The 23,866-nt window shown below is 41.2% G+C and overlaps 2 protein-coding genes and 2 non-coding genes across 4 annotated transcripts; 1 reads left to right on the top strand and 3 right to left on the bottom strand.

Annotated features, from left to right (window-relative positions):
• The first annotated feature begins 96 nt into the window (after window positions 1–96).
• On the top strand, window positions 97–519 carry LOC148119807 (histone H2B type 1-H). Its single transcript, XM_087896453.1, has one exon. It carries the CDS (start codon window positions 124–126, stop codon window positions 502–504), a length of 381 nt encoding a protein of 126 aa, XP_087752579.1. The 5' UTR covers window positions 97–123; the 3' UTR covers window positions 505–519.
• Window positions 520–5,588: 5,069 nt separating this feature from the next.
• On the bottom strand, window positions 5,589–5,660 carry Trnam-cau (transfer RNA methionine (anticodon CAU)). Its single transcript has one exon. It is a non-coding gene; the product is annotated as a tRNA-Met (tRNA).
• A 324-nt stretch (window positions 5,661–5,984) lies between these two features.
• On the bottom strand, window positions 5,985–6,055 carry Trnag-gcc (transfer RNA glycine (anticodon GCC)). Its single transcript has one exon. It is a non-coding gene; the product is annotated as a tRNA-Gly (tRNA).
• Window positions 6,056–18,381: 12,326 nt separating this feature from the next.
• LOC125417402 (olfactory receptor 2B2-like) lies at window positions 18,382–19,396 on the bottom strand. Its single transcript, XM_048460951.3, has one exon. The coding sequence runs from the start codon at window positions 19,321–19,323 to the stop codon at window positions 18,382–18,384; it is 942 nt and encodes a 313-aa protein (XP_048316908.3). The 5' UTR covers window positions 19,324–19,396.
• Between the last annotated feature and the right edge of the window lie 4,470 nt (window positions 19,397–23,866).

Below are 23,866 nucleotides of genomic sequence, written 5' to 3'. Positions count from 1 at the left end.
ATAGATGACGTTTTGCGATTCATACCAACCATAGCCACAAGTTTGTTTAAAAAGGGACCAGTGCCTGTCACAACCGCAGATCGTTGTATTTCTGTGTTTCTTCTCTTTCGTTTGTTCTTCGCTATGCCTGACCCTGCGAAATCCGCGCCCGCCCCGAAGAAGGGCTCCAAGAAGGCCGTGACCAAGGCGCAGAAGAAGGACGGCAAGAAGCGCAAGCGCAGCCGCAAGGAGAGCTACTCGGTGTACGTGTACAAGGTGCTGAAGCAGGTCCACCCCGACACCGGCATCTCCTCCAAGGCCATGGGCATCATGAACTCGTTCGTCAACGACATCTTCGAGCGCATTGCTGGCGAGGCGTCGCGCCTGGCGCACTACAACAAGCGCTCGACCATCACGTCCCGGGAGATCCAGACGGCCGTTCGCCTGCTGCTGCCTGGGGAGCTGGCCAAGCACGCCGTGTCCGAGGGCACCAAGGCCGTCACCAAGTACACCAGCTCCAAGTGAGCGTGTCCATCTCTCTCTTAACCCAAAGGCTCTTTTCAGAGCCACCCACAATTTCGTATGAAAAAGCTGTTACACGACATTCCTTCTCTCTCACCCATTTCCTGTATTGCTCTTTGGCGAGGCAAGCCCCACCTTCCCATGATAGTATGAATATTTGGGCAGTAAGTCCAAGGGCTCGCCGTCCAAGGATTGTCCTTTTTATTTTGATAGTTTAAGGCGGTTTCTTTTGTAAAGTTATTTCTATTAAGTGTACAGGTCATTCGAACTTTGCATTACTCGTGTCACTGTCCTTTGGGTCCGGGTCAAGCCAACTTTTCATTCCTAAATAGGTAAAGAGGCAGTGTAATCACAGTTCAGCAATGCTGAGTGGGTAAAGGTGAGTCATTACTGGAGATCTCTTCTATTGCCCCTTCCCTGGGAAATCCATACATCCCTCTTTGGGTCCTACTTATTACTTAGGCTCTCTGGGGCTGTGGAATGTAGCCTAGTTATCCTTTACACCTAATATCCACTTCTGAGTGACTACACCATGTTTGTCTTTCTTGGTCTGGGTTACCTTAGGATCTTTTTTTTTCCCCCTAGTTCCATCCATTTGCTGAAAATTTCATGATGTCATGAAAACAATCATTCTTTTCTACTTATGTTACCTTCGTTCTATTTTTAACATTATTCTTAACTGGCAAGGAAAAGTTTTATGCATTAGTTGGGACACAGTATGATGTTTTGATACGTGTATACAATGCCAAATAACTAAATACAAGGAGTTAATATGCTAGTTACTTATTTGTCTGTGTCTGTGATGTAGTCTCTTCTACTTGGTCTTCCTCAGTTTTGTCCCTAAAATTCCCTCCCTTTTTCTCTAGTGGTTTTCCCTTCTGTCTTACAAGAAGTAAAAATGATGAGGGTAGAGGTAAGAAGAATCAGCCTGAGGACTGATTCCTAGTCCAGCTCCCTTGGCAAGTTAACTTCCTAAGTTGTTTTTTTTTTTCTTTTTTCTTTTTCCTTTTTCCTTTTTTTTTTTTTTTTTTTTTGCTCTGTTTTCTGTTTGTTTTTAAGGCTCCCTTCTCTCCCCTTCTCTCTTTTTCTCTCCAGTCTATTTAGATGAAGCAAGGATCTCCAACGACATTTAAAATGACCCTTTAGTGAACTGATGACCCTTTTTCTTTATTTCCACTCATCTTTGAGAACCAGAGAGAACTGTTTCCTTCTGACTTTAACATCTCAACAATTAAGATTTTTGAACAGAAAAGAAAGTTGCCAGTCTGTATTCCAGAAAGCAGCACATATTTTAAGAGGAAAAAGCAGCAGTACCAGATCCAGATCTTATTATATTTGTACTTTCCCCTCAAACAAGTTCTCCATATGCTGCCCAGCCAGTTCACTGGCTGAAGTCATCCTCTATCATTGGCCTGAGCACCTGCAATTAGAGGCAAAGTTTTAAGTTTTAATCGTTACTTTTGTGTCAAAATCTCTGAACTTTGCCCGGTAAAATTCTTCATCTGAAGTATCAGTTGCTGGATCAGGTTCATTTTATGATGCCTAGCAACAGCACGGGTCCTCCGCTGTTGTCATGAGTCTCTGTGTGCAGGATTTTGAAGGGCTGGTGCTTTCAAGGCCTGATGCTGAAGAGTCCGCAGTTACTGGAAGATAAACGCAACCAGGCTTGACACAGGAAGATTGGCTTGGAGCAGTATCGATGATTATTCACAAAAGAGCTAAGAGATGTCAGAACAAATTGCCAAAGTCTCAGAAGTCGGAGGTGCACAAAGAAAATTCCAGGGGATTTTATGCTCTTTCAGGGGGATAACCTAACTGTCGTCATGGGGGTCTTTAGCTGCCTTTGATGTATCAGGATAGCTTACAGCTCAATAGAGACTGGCCAGAACTGCTGAGATGCTCATTTATTTGGTTTTTATCCAGATGTTGCCTGTGGCAGGAAGGTGAGGCTGATATGTGGGTCTCAGTCCCCCTTTCCTTCTCTAGACCTCACCAGTTAACACTCAGTTCTCTGCCTCGAGACTATCGCCCCACACAGAGTTCCTGGTCCTGTCTAGGAAATTCGGAGGTTAGAAAATCTCCATACGTCCAGAGCTCGAAAGTGTGTAAATGCTTTGAAGAAAGGGAGGTTGTAGCTCTGCCCGCCACATTCCACTGCCTTCTGTGGAATTTTCTGAGGGTCTACCCTTCCTGCTCCCTTCTCTCTGAGTCAGAAGGGCTCTCCAGAGGCTCTTCTACCAGAAGCAGCCTGTTTCTAGGAATGTTTCACTCACAAATGTGAACGTGAAAAGATTTGTTTCAGCTGTGGCAAAGGGATTTGCTGTACAAAGAAAACGACTTCCCATGAGGTGCTCTCTCAAAATGACTCTGTGTTGTCGAAACAAAGAGTCCTGTAGGCCAACTGTCCTTGAACTAGCTATGCAGACAAGGACGACTTTAAACTCTTGATTCTTCTGCCCAGACGTCCTATGAGCTGGCTCAAAAGTGTCTTCATACAGCTGTTCTCTGTTGATTTTATACTTGTCATGCTGGGGTAGAAGAAGCTCAAAGTAATGGTGTCAGAGCCTGCTCCAACAAAGCCAGCCAGGGTACCTGGATGGGGGGTGCTGAGGCTAATGAAATGTTAGATTGAGAGAAATTAGGACAGGAAACACAGGATAGATTTGGGAGGTCTGTTGGTCAAGCCAAACAGCCCCGAGTTTATCTCTCAGCCAGCATATATACTAATACGAGGTAAAAAGCAGATCACAGAACAACGTCATCAGTTAACCACCTTCCTGTGCTGTCCTTGAGATAAAGAGGAATTGTAGCCTCATTGTCTATCCTGTGAATCCTGCTAGCAGCAAGCAGTTTTTACTTTCTAACTGGATGTGCCTTTGACTGGCGTTCAACAGCCTGTACCTTAATAGATGGTATGTTCTCTATCATGGACAAAATGTTCTTTCCCATGGGCTTAATCAGAACTTTCTCACAGCTCTCAAGGATGCTGGAGCAAGCAGACAGAGCAGGCATGCTTGAACTCAAATGACTGTGAAGTCAGAATGGGCTCCAGATAGAAACTGAGTTACATAATGGAATTAATGTTATAAGGGGATAGTAGATTTGCTTGGGAGACATTCAATCACACAATGTAGGATTTATCTAAGGGGGCGTTGATCCCCAAAATAATTAGTATGCTTAACTAGGTCTGTTAGAGATAAGCAAAATTTACAGTGCTAGGTTGTAAATGTTCACGAGGATGGATGGGTCATTAGACCCATTCCCCCAAAGCCTCTAACAGGCATCGCGACCTGAATCACTAACTTCTGGCCTGCATTAAGTCCCCGTGCTCTTATTATGAGAAGCCTAATTCTCTAAGGTGGGGAAGACAGACCTGGGTGACAACTGTGTGGAAAAGAATGACACTAGTGTACTTTAGAGTGGATTCTGGCCAGTCTTGACTGTGTAAGTCTCCCCAAGTGGTCAGACGTGTAGTCTCCTGTCTCTGTTCAAACTGTAAACTGGGCCAGACCTTAAAATGTCCTTTAAGCCTGATAGTGTGGTGGAATGCAGAAAGCTAAGGTGTATGTAAGTTAGGGAAATCTTCTGTTCTACGCCATCTCTTGCTTGGGCATTTGCCAAGAGCCAGTCAAGCGCTGTCATCCTTCATCCCTAACCGTGCACAGTGATTTCTCATTACGAGAACCTACTCTTTCTATAACAGTATTAGTGACTTTTCCCCATTGCTGGAACCAAATAAATACCCAACCACCACCAACAGCAACTTAAGAGAGGAGAGGTTGATTCTGGCTTAAAGGTCTAAGGGATCAGGGCAGAGAAGCCACTGTGGCACACTTGAGGAGGTGATAGTCTCGAGGTTCACATAGCCAGGGAGTTTAGCACACTTCTTTGTACTCGGTCCAGGGCCCATGTTTGCGGAATGGCACTGCCCATGTTTAAGGTGGGTCTTCCCATCTCAATTCATCTAACCTAGATAGCTCCCCACAGACATGACTAGGGACACCCTCCTCCCCTGTCTTCAGTGACTCTTGATATTGTCATCTTGACAATAATAACCATTGTACTTCCTAATAGAAAATTCCATAGAGAGGGAGAATTAGTAAGTAACTAGGATGTGAATTGAATTCATCACTTAAAAAACAAATTCTGTAAGTGAGTATCACAATATCCATGACCAAACTGAAAAATTTTTTCTTAAATAGGGCCCAGCACAGAAATTGTAGAGAGTTCCTTTCTCTACAATTGTTTTAGATAAACTGAGTTTGTGTTCAGATCTCTATGAGGCTGAAAACTGAGAACTGGAGTGGATAATATGACTGCAATAATTTTGGAAAATACTTTAATTTTAATGAGTTAGTCTCTCTCTCTCTGTCTCTCTCTCTCTGTCTCTCTCTCTTTCTCTCTCTCTCTCTCCCTCCTTCTTCTCCCTCCTCTCACTCCTTTAAATATAAGAGACTTGTAGTAAACGTGTTATGATGTAAAACAAATAGATCAATGCCATGTGATCATTTCTGTAATCTTTGAAGAACAGAAAATGTTAAATTCTGGTGAGTGGTAAACCAGAAAATGTGTCTTTTAACTCATTCCAAATTACAAGTATCCAAGACCTGTCAAGTGCCACCCCGCTAGGCTCAAGATACAGTTGAAACCATGGAGCAAAAATACAATAACCCCGGTCCTACTGAAAGAGCTTCCCAACACTACCAAAGGAATAAAGCACACCATACTGAACTGGTGGTAATAATCGGCAAGGAGGAAAACGGAATAGGAGGAAACGTCTACTCCCTATCACTTTCTCTGACACTCTTAATCGGGGCTAGCCTTAAGCACCAGCTCCTTTTAACTGTGGCATACAGTTGTGTTACTTTGGCCGCTGGGTTTAATACCGCCGCTCCGAGACTGTCACCATCTCCCAGTTAATTGGAAACGCGGTGTTTTCAACTTGAAGGAATATTTGAGGGCAACACGCTTTGATTGGCTATTATTTTGCGTTTCTATAAGCAAACGGTAGAAAGTTAATAAAGTTATAGTTATAGTTAAGTTCCATACATTCTCATTGTGGCAAGAAAGTAAAGGAGAAAAGATACTAGCAGAGGATGGTTTCGATCCATCGACCTCTGGGTTATGGGCCCAGCACGCTTCCGCTGCGCCACTCTGCTAACCACAACTGACGGGCTTTGAATTCTTCCCTTTACACATTCATGTAACTCCTCCCCTTTTAAAAATAAAATGGTTGACTGCCTTATTTAGGGACTTGGATTTAGCAAAATTCTTTTGGAAAATTTTTATTTTAAATGGCCTCAGATAAATAAAATTCACTATTTCTTTAAGAAAACAGTTTGTCGCTAACCTACTAGTCCCTTTTATTTGAAAGGGTGATTTTAATCAAAGTATGATTAGCATATACGAGTCATCGAAAATTTAAGTAGGTAAAATGTCTGACTGCGAGGGAAATTGTAGTCTAGAAAGAAAAATAAACACCTTGCATTGGCCGGGAATCGAACCCGGGCCTCCCGCGTGGCAGGCGAGAATTCTACCACTGAACCACCAATGCTTGATAGAGACAACTGCTGTAATAATCTTACAAATGGGTACTTTGCCTATTTTTTAAAAAGTATTAAAATACGGTTTTTTTGTTTTTTTAAAAGAAGGCATGAATGTTATTTTACAGTTTTATTGTAATGCTTCTTCCTGATTTATTGCAACCATTGGGAGTTTGCATTGCAACCATCAAGAGCAAGGCACTTGACACGGCCTTGAAAACCATAAGTCTCTCTTCAGGGATGGAAAGGTTTTCTGACCCGGGCAGATATTGTTGGGGGGCAATAAGGAGGGGGGAACCTGCGGAGGCCGTGAATATCACCTTAAGGGCTAAAATTCTCAGCACTCGCTTAGGAATCTGGATGGAAACGGGAGAAACGCGAGCAGGAGAATGAAAAAAAGTAAAAAAACAAAACAAAACAAAACAAAACAAAAACCGGGAAGGACTTCCCCAGGCTAACCAGAGGGCGCAGAAGAGCAGAGCAAAGGGAGAATAGGAATCCCACACCCGCCCAGGTTCTTGGGATCCAGTGCTGCTCCCTGCTGGTCGCCTTAGGAGTTTTGGTCAAGGTTACATTGATTTAGGAAGTAGCTCCAAGGTGTCTTTTAGGAAAACCGAGTGCAACGTCTCATCAAGGGATAACTTCTCCCAAAAGGCATAATCATGACTTCCATAAAAAATATAAACATGAACTCGTTTTAGACGACTTTATATAATATGACAAACTCAAGATGTGATTTCTGTACTCAATCAACAAAAAAATCCGAAGAAGAGAAGCTTTTCCATAAGAGGTCAGGAAGGTCGAAATGAGTGTGTGAGCGAGGTCCTAACTAGGTTTTCCTTTGCGCATACTAAGTCTGGCTTTGCCTGGGGTCTCCTTTCAGGCACCTCCCCGATGAAAATATAAATGTGCAGCCCCACAAAAACTTCTGGAGAAGTTGAAAGGGTGGAGAAATTCTCTCCAAAAATCTTTAGGATTCCGAATATCCGATGGGACAGAAGCTGAGGGTGGAGTCCGGCGATGAGGGTAAGAGAAGTAGAGAGAAGGTGGGAGATAAACCAACCAATCCCTTTTATGGATGTTGCTTCAAAATCCCAAATTAAATGATAAAGGAGAAAGGATATTCAGTATTAAATCAAAATGTAAAACCTGTTCAGCAAAAGGTGCTGTATAAAAATTTAAGAACAAGCCACTGACAAACAGAAAACATACACTACTTTCCTGATAAAGGGATTTTCCCCAGAATACATTGTTAAATTAAAAACCATATTGAGGAAGGAGAGACCGTTTGGATGCAACACTGGAGAGAGAGACTATGGCAATAAGAACTCTTTCAGAGCTAAACTGTCCAAAAACGAAACTTTAAAAAAAATTACATTCAGGAGAGACTTCAATGCAAAATTGCTATTGCAAAGAGAGAAAAAGACTCCTGAAGAAAAGAAAAAGGGCTTTATGCCGCAGAGAACACTGATCGTAAGGCTGGGGCCTCAGAAGCATTGGTTCTGTTTGCCTCTCAACCTCTCACCCCCTCAGAGGGCGGAAGGCTCAGGTGTCATTATTCTTTTTGAAAGTTTTACTTTGTTATTATTGTGTGTGTGTTGTGTGTGTGTCTTGCAAGTGTGAGCCTGCGCGTGGCATGGAGGTCAGAGGACAACCCTTTGAAGTTGATAGGTTTTGCTTAGGGCCTTGGGATTGAACTCGAGTCTTCAGGTCTGAAGGACAAGCGCCTTTGCTGTTGGAGCCATCCCTCCATTCCTGATGCCCGCCCCCCTTGTTTACCTAGAACAAAGCTAGATTCTCATTATTTGTTGCTAAGTGATGAGGAACGGTATGCTTACCTTTGCCATCTGTCAGAATAAAATGCTCACGAACTAAATGCTGCTCCTCTTAGCACGAGCCGAGCAACAAGAGCAGCTTCCTTGTGTATAAGGCATTATATGATATGACTGTGCTACCCTTTCAGTCTAAATTCCTCAACCGCTGGCCTTTTCTGGTATAATGACATTAAAGGAGATCATTCCTTTCGAGTCGTTCATAAAGCACAGAGCCTCTATTAAGAAAAGAGATTAACAGGAAGAAAACATAGCAACTATATTTGATCAAAGTTTGACAAGATGTGGGAGCCTTGAGACTGACCATTTTAAAACCATCTCTCTTTATGATTGCATTTGTTGAAGTATGGGCAATGATGAACAGTAGAAATGTAACTGAACAGAAAACAGTGTAAACAAGCACAAATTGTCTGAGTGGGAACCCTATGATGACCAGTTAGATTCTCATGGTTAAGGATAAGACCCCTCCTGAAATGTCTTAGCAGTCACATAGATCAGCTGATATACAGAACAGAAGGGGAATGTCGAAGTAATATCCCTGGGGCTTATGCCTATAGAGAGCAGGCTCTGGTTTCCATGGCCTGCCTTGGCACTGGGGCTGTGGGAGAACAGGAAAAAGAAGGGCAGGAAAAAATGAGTTAGAAATGATGCCATGGTCAGATCACTCTCCTCCAGTTCTGGGAGCAATGACAATTTGCCTGAACCCTGGAGAACCCACAGTTATCAGTCAGTCCACTCTGAACAGACTGCATATATCTTCCTCTGCCCAAATCCTTCCTATTTAAATGTAAATAAAGTTCATGCCTAAATACCAAGGACAGATTGTTTGTATCTTTCTTTACCTTTCTCCACTTCTTATCTATGATTAGAATATTAGCTAAAATGTGTTATATCCTTTTATGCTATGGAATATATGTTTAAAAAATGCAAAGACATGTTGCATTATTTTATGTTGCATTTGTTTGAATGTGTAAAGCTGTGTTACTTTGCCTGCCTAAAACACCTGATTGGTCTAATAAAAAGCTGAATGGCCAATGACAAGGTAGGAGAAAGGATAGGCGGGGCTGCCAGGCAGAGAGAATAAATAGAGAGAGAAAAAAAGGAAGGAGGAGTGAGAAAAGGAAGAGAGAGGATGCCAGCCAGCCACACAACCAGCCACAGAGTAAAAACTAAAGAAAGGATTGTAGAATAGAGAAAAGCAAAAACCCAGAGGTGAAATGTAGACAGGATAATTTATATATATATATATATATATATATATATATATATATATATATATATATATGCTAGCTAGAAATAAGCCAAGCTAAGGCCTTTCATTCACAATAAGAAAAAGCCTCCTGTATTTATTTGGGAGCTGGGTGGTGGCCCCCAAAGAGCAAAGAGAAAAGAAAAAAACCTATACATCTACTTAGTTGAGTCCCATTGCCACACTTTTGCTTAAAAACTTAAGAAAAGCAGTGACTATCTCTTTGAGCCTGCACAAGTGTTTTCTGTCTGATGGCTTAACCGCCACCCTAGGAACACACTGCTCGCTGCTACCATCTTCTAAGCATGTTTCTTCATTCAAACAACAGGCCACCGCTTCACTTTTCCCTGCCTCCAGTTTCCTCTTCCCCACTGCAAGGTCCCACAAAGACCCCTAAACCCTGCTCTCAGGGAGGCAGCTGATTGTGCCTACTCACAGGCGATGTCTGCTGGGTAAACTTTTTTCCGGCCGTTCCCAGGACTGACTGGCATTCTGTGGCAACTGGCGACACGGTAGCTATCACAGCATCCTGAGCTACACACAGGTGAGTGTCCGGGATGATAAAAGCGTCTAGAGCCTGCTTCACTGCTGGAGGTGCCGGCGTTAATGCAAATTTCTTTATGTTTCTGTTCAAGTCCCGTTGACGATGTCAATTCTTTACAACGTGCAGAGCTGCTCCCGTGTCTGCCAAAGTCTTCAGCTGCCATCACGAGCTTGACTACTTTTCCTCCGTTTCCCAGATTGTCCTCCTGTATCCTGAAGCTGTATCACGTGTACATGTGCTTAAAACTTACATGTCTTCAGAGGAAGCCAATATTTTATCATTAGTAAATGATGATAAATTCTTGGTAATGTTCTTTGATCTGAAATCTATTTTTTTTTTAGATAATAATACAGCCAATTCGGTTTTCCTTTGATTGGTACTAGCATCATACAGCCCTTTCCAACAATCCACCGTTTGCCTTTCTGTGTCTTTAAAACATGGTTTCTTTTTGTCTCAACAAATCTAAAAGAACTGACATAATACCAAATGTAAATCTATTTTCCAGCCCAATCACAGTAGTAAAACTAGAAACTAATAGCAAGAAAGAGTTGGACACCGTACAAATGCATTGACATTAAACAGCTTACTCCTGAACCCCAGAGGATCAGGAAAGAAATCATGAGGTAAAGGTGAAGCCTTCTGGAAGCCTGTTGCTCTGTCCTTGTGTGATGTGTCCTTGGCCTGTGTCTTCATCTCAGAAAATGGTAGCAAGGGTGAGCACTCAGTTCGGTAACAGGGTCCTTGTCTGCCATTCATGAAGCCCAAGATGTAATTCTAAGTGCCACACAAAGAAAAATTAAGTAGCAAATAAAAGGAAAATAATATGGTGATAAGCCCTAGACATTTCCGAGCTAAAACAGAGCTCAAAATGTAAATCCAGTTAAAACCTATCAACTGCCGCAGAAACCCAAAAAATCTCAGAAAGTGTTGTGTGGTGGTTATCTTCTCTGACAGGGTGACTCGAGCATCCTGGGCTGATTAGTTAGTGCTTTGCTTGGCATTTAGCTTTGCTGTCTTGTCGGCTTAACCCAAGTTAGGGTCATCTGAGAGGAAAGGATCTCATTTGAGAAGATGGCTCTGTCGGCTGGTAGACAAATCTGTGGTGTCTTCTTAATTAATGATTAATGTGGGAGGAGCTAGTCCACTGTGAATGGTGCCAGCCCTGAAGAGGTGACACTGGGTGACCCACCAGGAACAAGACAGCGAGCCATAGTCCTGTGCGGCCTTTGCTTCAGTTCCTCATTCCAGGCTCCTGCCATGACTTCCCTTCAGATGGACAGTAAATTTTTTCCTCTCCAAGTTGCTTTTGGTCAAATAATATAAAGCAAACTGAGACACATCCTAAACCTGTAGATTCATCTTTTGTTTTGTTTTTACTTTTTGGCTTGTTTGTTTGTTTGAGAAAGAATCTCAATAGTTCAGGCTGGCATTGAATTTATGATCCTCCTGCTTCTACCTCCCAAGGGATGGGATCCTAGCTAGGGGGCCAGGCAGCTTAGACTCATGATCACTGTCTAAGAAAACTGTTTCTACATCTGTGCACACTACCACCATTCTTTCATTTTTCCCAATACAAGTAATTCTGTGAGGAAACTAGAAAGAGGGTTAAAAGCATTTGCTAGGCTTCCACAAAATAACTGCAAGTTTGGTTTCTACTACTTACATTGAGCAGCACCCAACCACCTATATAACCCAATTCCAGGGGATTAGATGCCCTCTTCTGGTCCCTACAGGAACCCCCACCACACACATTCCTACAGACAGACACATAAACAAAAATAAAATAGGTCTTTAAATAGTAATTTTGTGTAGAAGAAATAACTTGAAACAAATGAATGGAGAAGAGTTATAACATAACAGAAACCATGCCGTACAGTAAAAGTAGTACTAAGAGGAAAATACATCACAGCTATATCAAGACAGCACAAGGAAGGTGAAAGCTGTGTTTGTGTGTGTGATGGTGGCAGGCTCACAAATAACTCACATTACCTTTTAAGAATCAAGGAAAACAAGAATAAACTAAAACCAAAATCAGCCAAAAAAAAAAAAAAAAGAAAGAAGAAAAAAACAAAATTCGGATAGAGAAAACTTAAATAATGACAAATAAAATGACACTGAACAGTCAGGGAAACTAAGGGGTTTTTGTTTCTGTTTTTTGAGACAGGGCTTCTCTGTGTACTCCTGGCTGTTCTAGAACTCATGATGTAGACCACGCTGGATTCGAACTCAGAGATTTGTCTGCCTCTGTCCCCTGAGTGCTAGGAGTAAAGGTGTGTGCCATCACTGCCCAGCAAAACTAAGATTTTTCTTCAATAATATAAACAAACTTTGCAAACCCATCACTGCTCAGCAAAACTAAGATTTTTCTTCAATAATATAAACAAACTTTGCAAACCCATCACTGCCCAGCAAAACTAAGATTTTTCTTCAATAATATAAACAAACTTTGCAAATCCTTTTCTAAATAAGAAAAAGAAAAGACTCAGATAAAAGAGGAGATACGTAACATGATTAATAAAAACCCAGAGACAGATATTGGGGTTCAGCCTGAAGGTCAGAAAAGCAAAATAGTCAATCACTGGCTCTGACCTCTACCTCAGTGCAAAAGCAATCCTGCCTCCAGGAATCTCAGAATGGGAATGTGACTGAGAGCTGTCTCCTCCTGTTTTATATTTCTCTCTAGGACTGGGATTAAAGGCATCCACCACTACCACCCGTTTCTATGGCAAACTAGTGTGGCTACTGGGATTAAAGGTTTGTGCCACCGCTGCCTGATCTGTAAGGTTGGCCAGTGGGACCAACTCTGTGATCTTCAGGCAAGCTTTACTTATTAAATACAAATGAAATATCACTACAGAGATGTAAAAGGAGACAAAACAAAGAAATAAGACCATTAGAGACTGTCATGAACATTTATATGTCAACAAATTTGATAATTAACCGAGAAAAAAAACCAGACTAATTCCTGGGCAAACATACCTTGACAAAATGAAACCAGAAGAAAAACAGAAAATTTGAAGAGATCTATAACAATGAATAGCAGTGAAGAGGTTTCCACCAAAGAAAAGCCTGAGGCCAGAGGCCTTCACAGCAGAGCTTTACCCGGAGTTTGAAGTGTAGCTAATATCAGCTCTCCTTAATGGCTCCAACAAAACTGAGAAAGGAATTATTCCAAGTATATGTTGTGATGCCAGCATTACCCTGATACAAAAGCTGACAGATACACGGTGATAATATTACAGGATGATATTTTTGATGAACATGACTGATTAAATTATCAAGAAAACACAACCCAAATCCAACAATATACTTAGAAGATTATTCACCATGACTAAGAGGGCTGAAAGGATAGTCCAACAAATAATAAGCATATTATATCATACAGTAAAGACAAAAATCCTCGCTCTCAACTCTGTAGGTGCAGAAGGCATTTGATACATTCAATGACCCTTCAAATGTATGTTTATATACCCATGAACATATATACACACCCATCTCCCTCCTCCCCCCCCCCCTCTCTCTCTCTCTCTCTCTCACACACACACACACACACACACACACACACACACACACACACACACACGAAGTCTTTCCCAGCCTTTGGGAGGCAGAGGCAGGCAGATCTCTGTGAGTTCAAGTCCAGCCTGGACCACAGAGGGAGTGCCAGGACAGGCTCCAGAGCTACACAGAGAAATCCTCTCTCAAATCCCCCACCCCCCAAAAAATTTTGGTCAAAAATAATAAAAATACTGTAATCACATATCTTGGTTTAAAAGTATACTATCAAGCAGAAACAATCAAAATAGAAAAGTTCTGGCATAAAAACAAACAAAGCGATAGCAGAATAGAAAGATTGATAGTAATCCTGTACTTCTCTGCCAACTGATTTTCAACAAAGATGCAAAAAACACATTTTCAAGATAGGGCAGGCTTTGTATTAAAAAAATAGAGGAAATATTCGACAGCATTAAAATGTAGAAGGCTTTTTTGGACAAGCTCTTAAATGCACAAGAGACAAAACCGAAAGTAAGTATATGGGACCATGTCAAGCTCAGATGCTTCTGAACAAGAGGAAGCAATTGAACCAAAAAGATGGAAGATGTCTGCAAATTGTATATGTGTCATTATTCAGAGTATAGGAGGAATTCAAGATACAGCAAGGCCTGAAAAGACAGAAGAAATGGCAACAGATCTAAGCGGACGTTTCAAAAGGGTGACCTAAGGATGGTCCGTGGGTTTCTCTAAGAATACTGAGCCTCACTTCATCAGGGGGCTGCAAATGAAACCACAATGACGTTCTGTCATTTCACCCCAGCAACACTCGGCTTTATAATACTGGTGATGACGTAGATAAAACGGAACATTTAGGTACTGTTAGTGCTAATGTAAATTAGTTACTCACCACAGAAAACAATTTAAATTAGCACACCCGTTATAGAAAACAGTTTGAAGATTCCTCAAAGACCTTGAAATACCACATAATGCAGAAATCTCGCTGTTGCACACTCATCTATAGTGCAGAAATCTCGCTGTTGCACACTCATCCAAAGTGCAGAAATCTTGCTATTGCACACTCATGTACAGTGCAGAAATCTGGCTATTGCACACTCATCTATAGTGTGGAAATCTCACTATTACACACTCATCTATAGCACAGAAATCTCACTGTTGCAACTCCTCTATAGGGCAGAAATTTCGCTTTTGCACACTCATATACAGAGCAGAAATCTTGCTGTTGCACACTCATCTAGGAAATGGCATCAGTATTTCAAGGCATCTGCATTCCCATGTTTACTGTGGCTCTAGTCACAACAACCAAGAGATGGGAATTTAACTTCTTCTCCTGCCAACTTCTGACCAATGTTTAGTTCAATGTATACCCTAGTAAGTGATGCAATCTCCCTTCTACTGCTTCAAATAGGAACAATATCCCGAGTTTAAAGTCTTCTCATGATAGTAAGATAGGGATGATGCTAGGAATGAGAGTAAAGTGGATTCTTGTGCATTTCATCAAGATTCTAGAAAACAGCTTAACTTTGTCCTCCTTGCCTTAGGAGATGAAGGGCTATGTGATCCCCAACGGTAGAGGTGGCTCAGCACTTTAGCGATGATCTTCTTTTAGCAATGAGGTAGGTATACAGGCATGCCTCATACCTTGTGTTACCTTAATTAGCAAAAGGTGGGGCTGAGAATCTTAAGAGGAAGTATTTATTCTAGATTATTTAGATGGCTCCCAGGCGCCATCATGAATATTTATGGGACAGACTGAGAAAGATTCGGCCGAGGTTCACAAAGTGGAGAAAGCACTGTGAAGTGACCCACAGGTGAGACTACATGGCTGTGGGTAAGCAACCTGACACATGCAAGGCCTCCAGGAGCTGCACCATGCCTGGGACAGTTCCTCCCAAGGACGCTTCTCCTCCTCACCACTCAATGTGAAAAATGGCCAGGCTGATTGATACCTTAATTTCAGGTACAGAACTTTGGAAATCTTCATATCTAACCAAGTTCTTATAGCTTCCAGGACCTTAACGTTTTGGGTAGAAGAATCTTTACAAGCTGCACACTGCGGCTTCTATCCAGCATTTGTAAATCTCAGAGACATTTACTCATTGCTGTCATTTCATATTTTCTAGTGTGACGTCTATGAGCACAATTGAAATAAGCGATTCTGTCCCTTGAAGCCACAGCCACCAGCTCAACATCTGCACAGACTTTTCAATGTTACAGCTGTCATTTTCAGTCTGCTTTCTTTCCTTTAGTCACTTAGAGGAATTAGTGATTCAAATTTGATCTCACTGTTGAAAACTGCTGAAACAGAATGAAATAGAAAAGCATTGAGTAGGTTTTGGACTCAACCTTGTTTCATAAATATCTGTTTTCCAAGATTGTCAGAAATGGTCAACTTTATTAGGACTTGACAGTATTGATATTGTTATGAGTCCTTTCTTTTATTGTTAATGTGAGATTCCCCTCTGTATGCTATGAATATGTTTTACCTTTGGTTACTAAAGAAGCTGCTTTGGCCTATAGCAGGGCAGAATAAAGCCAGGCTGGAAGAGATAGAGAGAGAAAGTAGGCGAGTCAGAGAGATGCCATGTAACTGCTGACAGAGAAAGACGCCAGAACAGAACCTTATCAGGTAAACCACAGCCTCATGTTGATACACAGATTAATAGAAATGGGTTAATTTAAGATGTAAGAGTTAGATAATAAGCCTGAGCTAATAGGCTAAGCAGTTACAATTAATATAGTTTCTGAATGATTATTCAGGCCTGGGCAGCCGGGAAATGAAAGAGCAGCCTCTACCAACACATTATCCTAAAATCAATTTCTTGATTTTTTACTCACTGGTCGGAATTCTTCTCTTTATGAAAGAAGAGCACCCTTCCAATCTGATGTCAATGACATCAGGACAAAGTACTCCCTACTCCATGATGAACAAATCCATGCCTTAAAAAGTCTTTGAGAAGTTTGGTATTCTGATTGATTCTTACCCTCTATTCTATGAAGGCATCTTAGATGCCTAATATGTCTATTAAAATGCAAATCCCAGCGCTCCAGCCAATTGTTGATCAGTATGTTCTCCCAGGTGAGGGTTTTATGGAATATATTGTCAATCATATTTCTGTATCTTCTAGTGTAGAAAATGAATTTAAAATATCTATACTGGTTTATGTTAAATACCACCCATTTGTTGCTTTTACCTCAAATCTTATTTCTCATATTTGTAGAATTATTATCTCCTATTAATCATCCTTTTAAAGCTGTCAGATCTGTCATTTTTAAACTCAGACAGGCTATAGATAAGTGTCAATTAGTAGAGTAAAATATTTAAACCTTGTAGCAACAGTGAATTCTTCCCAAGATAGTAGCATTTTATTAATAACTTTTAATGTGCAGTTTTCCTACAGAGGGAACACATAGAATGATTCTGCCTGCTTAGTCACTATTGCTCCACATCGTACAAAAGTGTAAGAAGAATCAGCTAGGGAGATAAAGAAACACATATCATATGTATATGCATCAACTAAACAGGAAAATATTTCTAGAATTAAGATGTAAATCCCTTTAAAATTCATAATATACAGTGTGCTGGATCGATCAGATTGCTCATCCTCTAAAATATAAAATACTTCAATTTCCGTCGCTCTGCTTATTCCTCCAACCCCACCGCTGGTTTCTGTCAAGGGTCAGTAAATACCTTGTGCTGGCTTCACACTAGTTCTGAACGCTGGATCTGATCCCAGATGGAATTTGAGAAAATAGTCAGCACTGTCTCAGAGGGCCAGGGTGGAGCACACGATTCAAAGGCTTCCTCCTCAGCCTCCCGCCTTTGTGAGCCATCATAGTCAGCTCCTCATAGATCTCTTAGGACACTGACATTGACGCTGAAGTGACATAAAACGTTGTCTCTGGAAATTTGGTCTTTCCTTTACTTGGGCTTTACAACAAGCATGGTCTTCCCTTAGAAAATGCCCTCTGGTTTGCAAAACACACTTTTAGTATTCTCTCCCGTTTTTCTCGTTAATTCCCATTGATAGAAATAAAGAATAGGATCCCAGTATAATTGCTATTTTTCTTTAACTGTTAGTAGAGCAGTTCTTAAAGTCTGGTCCCTGCCTGGATAAATCAACATATCCTGGGACTTTATAGACAGACAGCTTCTTAGCCTCGCCTCAGATCCACTGGTTTAGAAATCCTGAGGGTGTTGCAACTCAGTGTAAGTGTTCCATGTGGGTGTTGTTGTCATTACTGCCTTTTCTGTTTTAAGATCAGTTTGGTGAAAAAAGAATCGAAGAGATCAATTATAGTGTGATATATAATAAGCATTATCAGTTATGACTTCTAGTATATAAAAATTTTGTTCAGCACTGTTGAATTCTGAAAGCAATATGGGAGAACTATAAATTGTAGTCTGTGTTGATGCAAGGCAACTAGCAGAAAACAAACTTTCTTCTTGCATTGGAAAAGTACAGGGAAAATGAGAGGGCAACACTGTAAGACTTTTTTATTATTTAAACTATATCTCTAGGATATAATGAGAAAATATTATACATACATATATATATATATGAGAAAGCATTTAAAATGTCAAACAAGAGTTTGATTAAAGATTAAAATATTGCTTTATTGCTATTTCTTTTTTAGTAGATGAAACAGGATGTCACTTTAATTTAATAGAAGTATAAAGTGTAAAAATTAAATAATGGAGTGCTTTAATAACCTTTGAGTGAGTGATTCACTGTGGGATTTAAATTGTATTGGTGTAGAAATAAAGCTGAATTTTCCCACAAGCCTCAAAAAGATGGGTCTATGGCCAGCACCACAGACTTCTGTTCAAGCTTCTACACATCTTTAAAAGCATGTAGGGGGTGTGCTTATATACCTGACAGTGTGTCTGCATGTATAGTAAATGCCTTGTTTTTGTAGAAAGGATTCTCAGATTTTTACCTGAGAAATCTAAGGCATCTTACAAAGCACACACAAATTATGATGCTTGAAAATATGCAGGGTGTAGGGTTAGCTTTTTGGGAGGATCATAAAAGGCTTGTGAAATGAATATATTTAGGCAGCAGAACACTGATGTAATTCTTTCTCGGCAAGATTTTATTTGAGAAGGATCATCATCATAGTTCAATAAAGAAGAAAACAATATAATATATGAGGTTGTAAAAACTTACATTAATAAGGAAGTTATTTGGGCATTCCTTATTTTTTAATCAAGAAGACCCTTGTCATCAACCTCTTAAATGCTCCCTTTACCTCTTTGTTCCGAAGGGTGTAGATCAGGGGGTTCAGCATGGGTGTGATGATCCCATAAAAGAGGGACACCATTTTCCCTCTGTCCTTGGAGGCAGGGGACGGTGGCTGCAGATACATGTAGATGGCAGTACCATAAAACAGCACCACCACAATTAGGTGGGAGCCACATGTCCCAAATGCCTTTCGCCGACCTTCAGCTGACCTGATCCTCAACACTGCTTGCACAATGAAGGCGTACGATATGAGGATGAGAGTCACAGGTATCAGAAGAAACAGCACACTGATGAAGAAGAGCTCTGCTTCATTTGCCGTCGTATCCGCACAGGACAGCTTGAGCAGGGCAGGGACTTCACAGAAGAAGTGATCCACTTTCCTGTGGCCACACCGTGGCATCTGAAGGGTCCACGTGGACTGCAATACTGAGTTGCTGAAGCCACTGATCCAACACGCAGCCGCCAACTGGAGGCAACGCCTTTGGTGCATGATGACTGAGTAATGGAGAGGTTGACAGATGGCTACAAACCTGTCGAAGGACATGACGCCCAGGAGAAGACATTCAGTGGAACCCAAAGCCAGGAAAATGAAAAGCTGGACCACGCAGCCTCCATAGCTGATCACCTTCCGGGAGCTGCAGATGTTGACGAGCATCTGGGGGACTGTGCTCGTGGTGTAGCACAGGTCCAGCAGGGACAGGTTCGTGAGGAAAAAGTACATGGGGGTGTGGAGTTTGGAATCCAGGCGGGACACAAGAATTATCGTCATATTCCCAAAGATGGTCAGGATATAGGACACCAGAAACACCACAAAGAGTGGCAGCTCCAGCCATGGCCGATCTGAGAACCCTAAGAGAATGAACTCCCCTGAGATGCTCTCATTCGCCAGAGTCATGGTAGATGGTGCAGTCTCTGGGTCCCTGGAACACAAAGGGTTAGTAAGCCGGTGAACATGTTTATTGACCACATCAATTAGATATGAAGTAATGATGCCAGAGTGTTTCATGCATTTACAAACTGATCCTGTTAGTGTGAAAACCGTATTGATAAAAGGTTAAGCGTCTGCCAAACCTTTCACAGGTGTTCATGGATTCCTCACAGTTTTTAACACAGCGATTTCAAGTTTGCAGCACTGTGTTCATTTCTACAGTCACAGAGCTTCTCCTCTGTGTTTGCCTATCCTGTGGATGGTTGGTTGTTCTGGGGTGTTTCTATCTGTATATGTGCTGTTTGGGAGGACAGAGATATTGCTCCTGTTATTTAAATTCACTTAAATTTCTTCTCAGAGTCAGTGAGAGTGTCTGGTTGCAGGCATTTGTTAGAATTATGTAAACCTCATTTCTTCACTATTCCTGTCCTTTCCTCAAATAAGTGCAGGCATTATGGCATCTACCTCGTAAGTGTTCAGACACAATGTCAGGAGACTCATCCTCTAATGCTGTGTCACAGAATCCACACAGTACTGTTACTGGTGTGACAGTGAGGCTGGCGGGAACTAGTTTCATTGCATCTTGTGCTCTGATCTTCAGGGTCCTCATCTGTAAGGTAAAGACACAGATGCATTTTCTGGCCTGTTGAGAGTCACAGGTGCACCCCGCTCAACCTAACTCTGGGAGGGAACAGAGGAGTGAGCTCAAAGCATCCACAGTGACAGAGGGACAGAAGTGCTCCAAAGAGTCACTTGGAGCTCCTACAGTGTTCTTTTTCCAAATATGTAAGCACGCAAGTGGTTATGTTACAACCCTCAGAGTCAGGTTCAACCCCAGGGGGCAAAGAAACAGATTCTAAGTATGGATGTTATCTTTTGTGTAAACAGACCAGGCAGTGCCTGCTCTACAGGAGCGCAGGTGTTGAGCCACAGGCATCAGAGAGCTGGGATACCTAGAGAAACTGTTGATAGCTCTACATTGTGACAGGACTTATGAGACAAGTCTGTCATGAATGTGCGCATCGCAAACAACTCTCAGTGATAATCCAAATTATTTTATGATTTAATCATCATTAGAAATTATGCTTTTCAGCTTTGGTCCTGTTCATCAAAATGTTTGTTAGCAAACAGGGCTGATTTTTTTTTTCTATTCATTACAGAACGCTTACTCCCTCAGGGCACATCCCCTTGCTTCCCTCTCAGAAATCTGAAATATGATTATAGAGAGGGACTTAAGTGTCAAGTTTTTCTTTTAGACATGATATCAGGTGCCCAAGCTTGTATGGAACTTCCTGGTAACCAAGACTCACCTGGAGCTCCCTCCTGCCTCCACCTCTAGAGTGGAGTTAGCAGGTGAGCACTATCACTCCCCGTTTGGGGTGCTGGGACCGAACCCTGGGCTTCAAGCTCAGTAGGCGAGTGTTCAGCTAACCTGAGCTAGATTCCCTGTCTTCGATGGATTCTTAAGTGAAAATGTGTTACTGGACAGCTGTGGAGCATGATGCCTCCCAGCTAAAGAATGCACAGCACTCAGCACCTAAATACGAACATGCAGATTAACAGGTGCCCTGAGGAATGCAGAAGAGGCTCCTCCCTGGGAAACAGAGGCAGAGAGAGGAGAGCAAAAGTGTTTTGGCTTACTCTGACAGTTGTCTGTTGAGTTTTAAAATAACCACATTTCTCATATAATAATTTTTAATTGCTTTACTCCCCAGTCCATCTGGGTTTCTATTTTCAGAGTAGTGTAGCTTTAGATAAGACTTCAATGGCCATCAGACTCAAATCTTCATAAGAAATCTAATTTCTTAAACTCAGTGCTTTCTTAAAATTCAGTATGACTCTACGAGGGCATTTAAAACATGGACTGAAGAAACACATTTTTATCCTCTTAGCCAAAAACATACATTGCCAAGAATTGTGGGAACAAGGTAGAAAGAACAGGATAAACAATATAAGTAAAGATACATTTCACATACTTTACAGTTTTATTTTTGCTTCTTCTCAGGAAGGGCCTTATGGAGTCAAAACTAGCCTCAGTCTTGATATATAGCTGATGTTGGCATTATCCTCCTGCCTTCCCCTCTAACATGCTGGGTACAGGTCTTTAGCATAATATACAGTCTACATATCTTTGTATTACAAGAGTGTATCACCCCAGTTCGCCAAGGACTTGCTGTCCTGGTATAGTAACTGGTAGAGTTACTTCCGTTTCCAAACTGGATCCTCACTGGGTAAGTTGTAAAGTCTCCCTAACTGATGCTGAGTAGGAAAATGATCTCTGTCTTATTGCTAAAGAGGCATCTCACCAGTGAGGACAAAATATGTGTTCTCCAACATGACTAATGACCCGACTGACTCTGATGTTTCTTCTGAGAACTCAGCAAAAGACTTTCTCTCCAGGAAGCCTCATTATTGATAAAGGAGAGAAAATTAGTTACTCATTTCTAATCAAAGTACCCATCACCCTGAGAGTCATAATTTATAACTGCTTTATGAGTAGCATATTAGTGCACCAGTGACATGTGACATCCTATCATGCTTTATTGTCACAGCACAGGGAGAAGCAAAAGCAGTTATCACTCTAGCAGGAACTGTTGGAACAGAGTACCACAGAGGGACAGCCAGGAAAGCCAGGGAGGGAATGGAAGAATTTAATGATCCAGTTCTCATGCTGTGCTTTATTCAAATTTCTGAATGTATCCATCTTCCAAGTGAGACCCTAAAATGTTTACGAACTCCTAAAAGCATAGCTCTAGATTGTATTGGTATTATCCTGTATTTTAAGTGATTTGAACTCAGACTTACAGCCTTTGCCTTGGGAGAGAGTATTTGCTAACAAAAAAGAACATAAAACCAAAGGTTAGGGTGCCCTTAGCTGCATTAATAAAATGACATAGATTATGTATACTATTATCCTTGCCTCTTAATGACTACTCTACTTGTTTGCAGGTGCTGCTGGTGTCTTTGAGGCCACCAAATAGGTTTTCTCTCCATTAAAACAAACCTGCATTGCAGCACCTTAGGGTGACATCATTCTCCTTTGGAAGAACACACATTCACTTAGCCAGCAAAAAGAGCAATTAATAAATAAATAAATAAATACATAAATACATAAACAGAAAACATTTGGGTCGCATGAGAGCCCAGCAGTGAGGTGAAAGCTGACAGAGGTTATTGAGAGTTCTAAAAAGCTGCTGAGGGGTCTTTACAAGTTTTATCTGCAATCATCTAAGAGTATTTTAATCCAAAGTTTAGGATGTTTCCTTAATGAGTAATATCATTACTGTATGTATTTATATATTTATTTTTTAGCCTATAACGGGTTGACCTTGTATTTCACATCTCCCTCTTGAGTTTTCTAACCCCATATCTGAGCTTGAATACTCAAGTGAAATCTTGTTAACAACTCTTTAAATTTCATGAGTCAAGAATATTGGAATAAGAAAGGTAAGAAGAGTCAGTTCCAGGTCTGCCAACTGCACAGCTGAGCAAGTGGATTAAACATTTTGAACATCAGTTTTATTTTCTGCAGTGGGATTGAGCTGTTATTTTCCTCTCCATGGAAAACTCTTTACTTGTGCTTCCTCACATTACCATATACCCTGATGAGATATAGACCCTTTGACCACACTGAATTATAAGCATAAATAAAAGGGGGCCCTCTGCCCTGCTATTAAGAGAAGGTTTTATTTAAAATTAACCCTTTAGAAAAGCTGAGCTCTGGAGGCAGAAGCTTGGGTATACATGCTCCTCTAGCTTAGCTTGCCTTCCTGAGAGCCCAGGTCTGCTTCAGCAGCCAACAAAAGGGAAAGCTGTGAAGACCACGAGAAATTTCTTCTAACTGTCAAATTCTAATGTGTGTTTTAGCAGTTTGTATAAATGTGTTTACTTACCTCCAACTTAAGCATTGGGAACAGATAGGCTTGCTTTGATGTCCAAGTGGCCTTGAATGCGAGTAGAATTAATTTAAAATGCACAGATAAGGTGGCCCCTTCCCACACTGCTTAGCCATATACTCATTTTGGCAAACTGAATAAGTTCTTTAGTTTCACTTGCTTTGGAGAAGCTCTGAAGTCCCCAAACACAGTCTGGAAAGTGAGTCGGAAGTATCACTCAAAACTGGAAGCTGTACCATTGGTTCTTTGTAATTTACAGTTTAGGGACTCTACTATTATATTTAAAGATTATTTTTTCCCTGTCAGTCTTGTAACCTGGGTAAAAATACTTCCACTGTAAAGACTATTGTTGTTTTTTGGCCTTGTGGAAGAAATCTCAACTCTACATTGCCAAAGTCTTCTGTTTATAGTGACAAAGTCAGCACTTGACCCAATGGGACACAGGCAGGGGATCATGGAAATGATGGCTCATCACTGATTAGCTCAGAAAAGAACTTTCCTCTAGGGATGGGATGCTCTACTTTTTTTAAGCACCAACGAAATGGCATGAAACTGAGGTGCTATATCAAATGGAAACTAAAATTGTGTTCAGTAGAGATTTATTTTCTTTTCAT

The sequence above is a fragment of the Myodes glareolus genome, chromosome 14 (assembly GCF_982192425.1).
Source record: "Myodes glareolus chromosome 14, mMyoGla1.1, whole genome shotgun sequence".
Taxonomy (NCBI): Eukaryota; Metazoa; Chordata; class Mammalia; order Rodentia; family Cricetidae; genus Myodes; species Myodes glareolus.
This window is presented reverse-complemented; position numbering and strand designations above follow the sequence as displayed.

Excerpts from the sequence above, each read along its gene's own strand:
- LOC148119807 (XM_087896453.1), top strand. The coding sequence starts at position 124 with ATGCCTGACCCTGCGAAATCCGCGCCCGCCCCGAAGAAGGGCTCCAAG.
- LOC125417402 (XM_048460951.3), bottom strand. The coding sequence starts at position 19,323 with ATGACTCTGGCGAATGAGAGCATCTCAGGGGAGTTCATTCTCTTAGGG.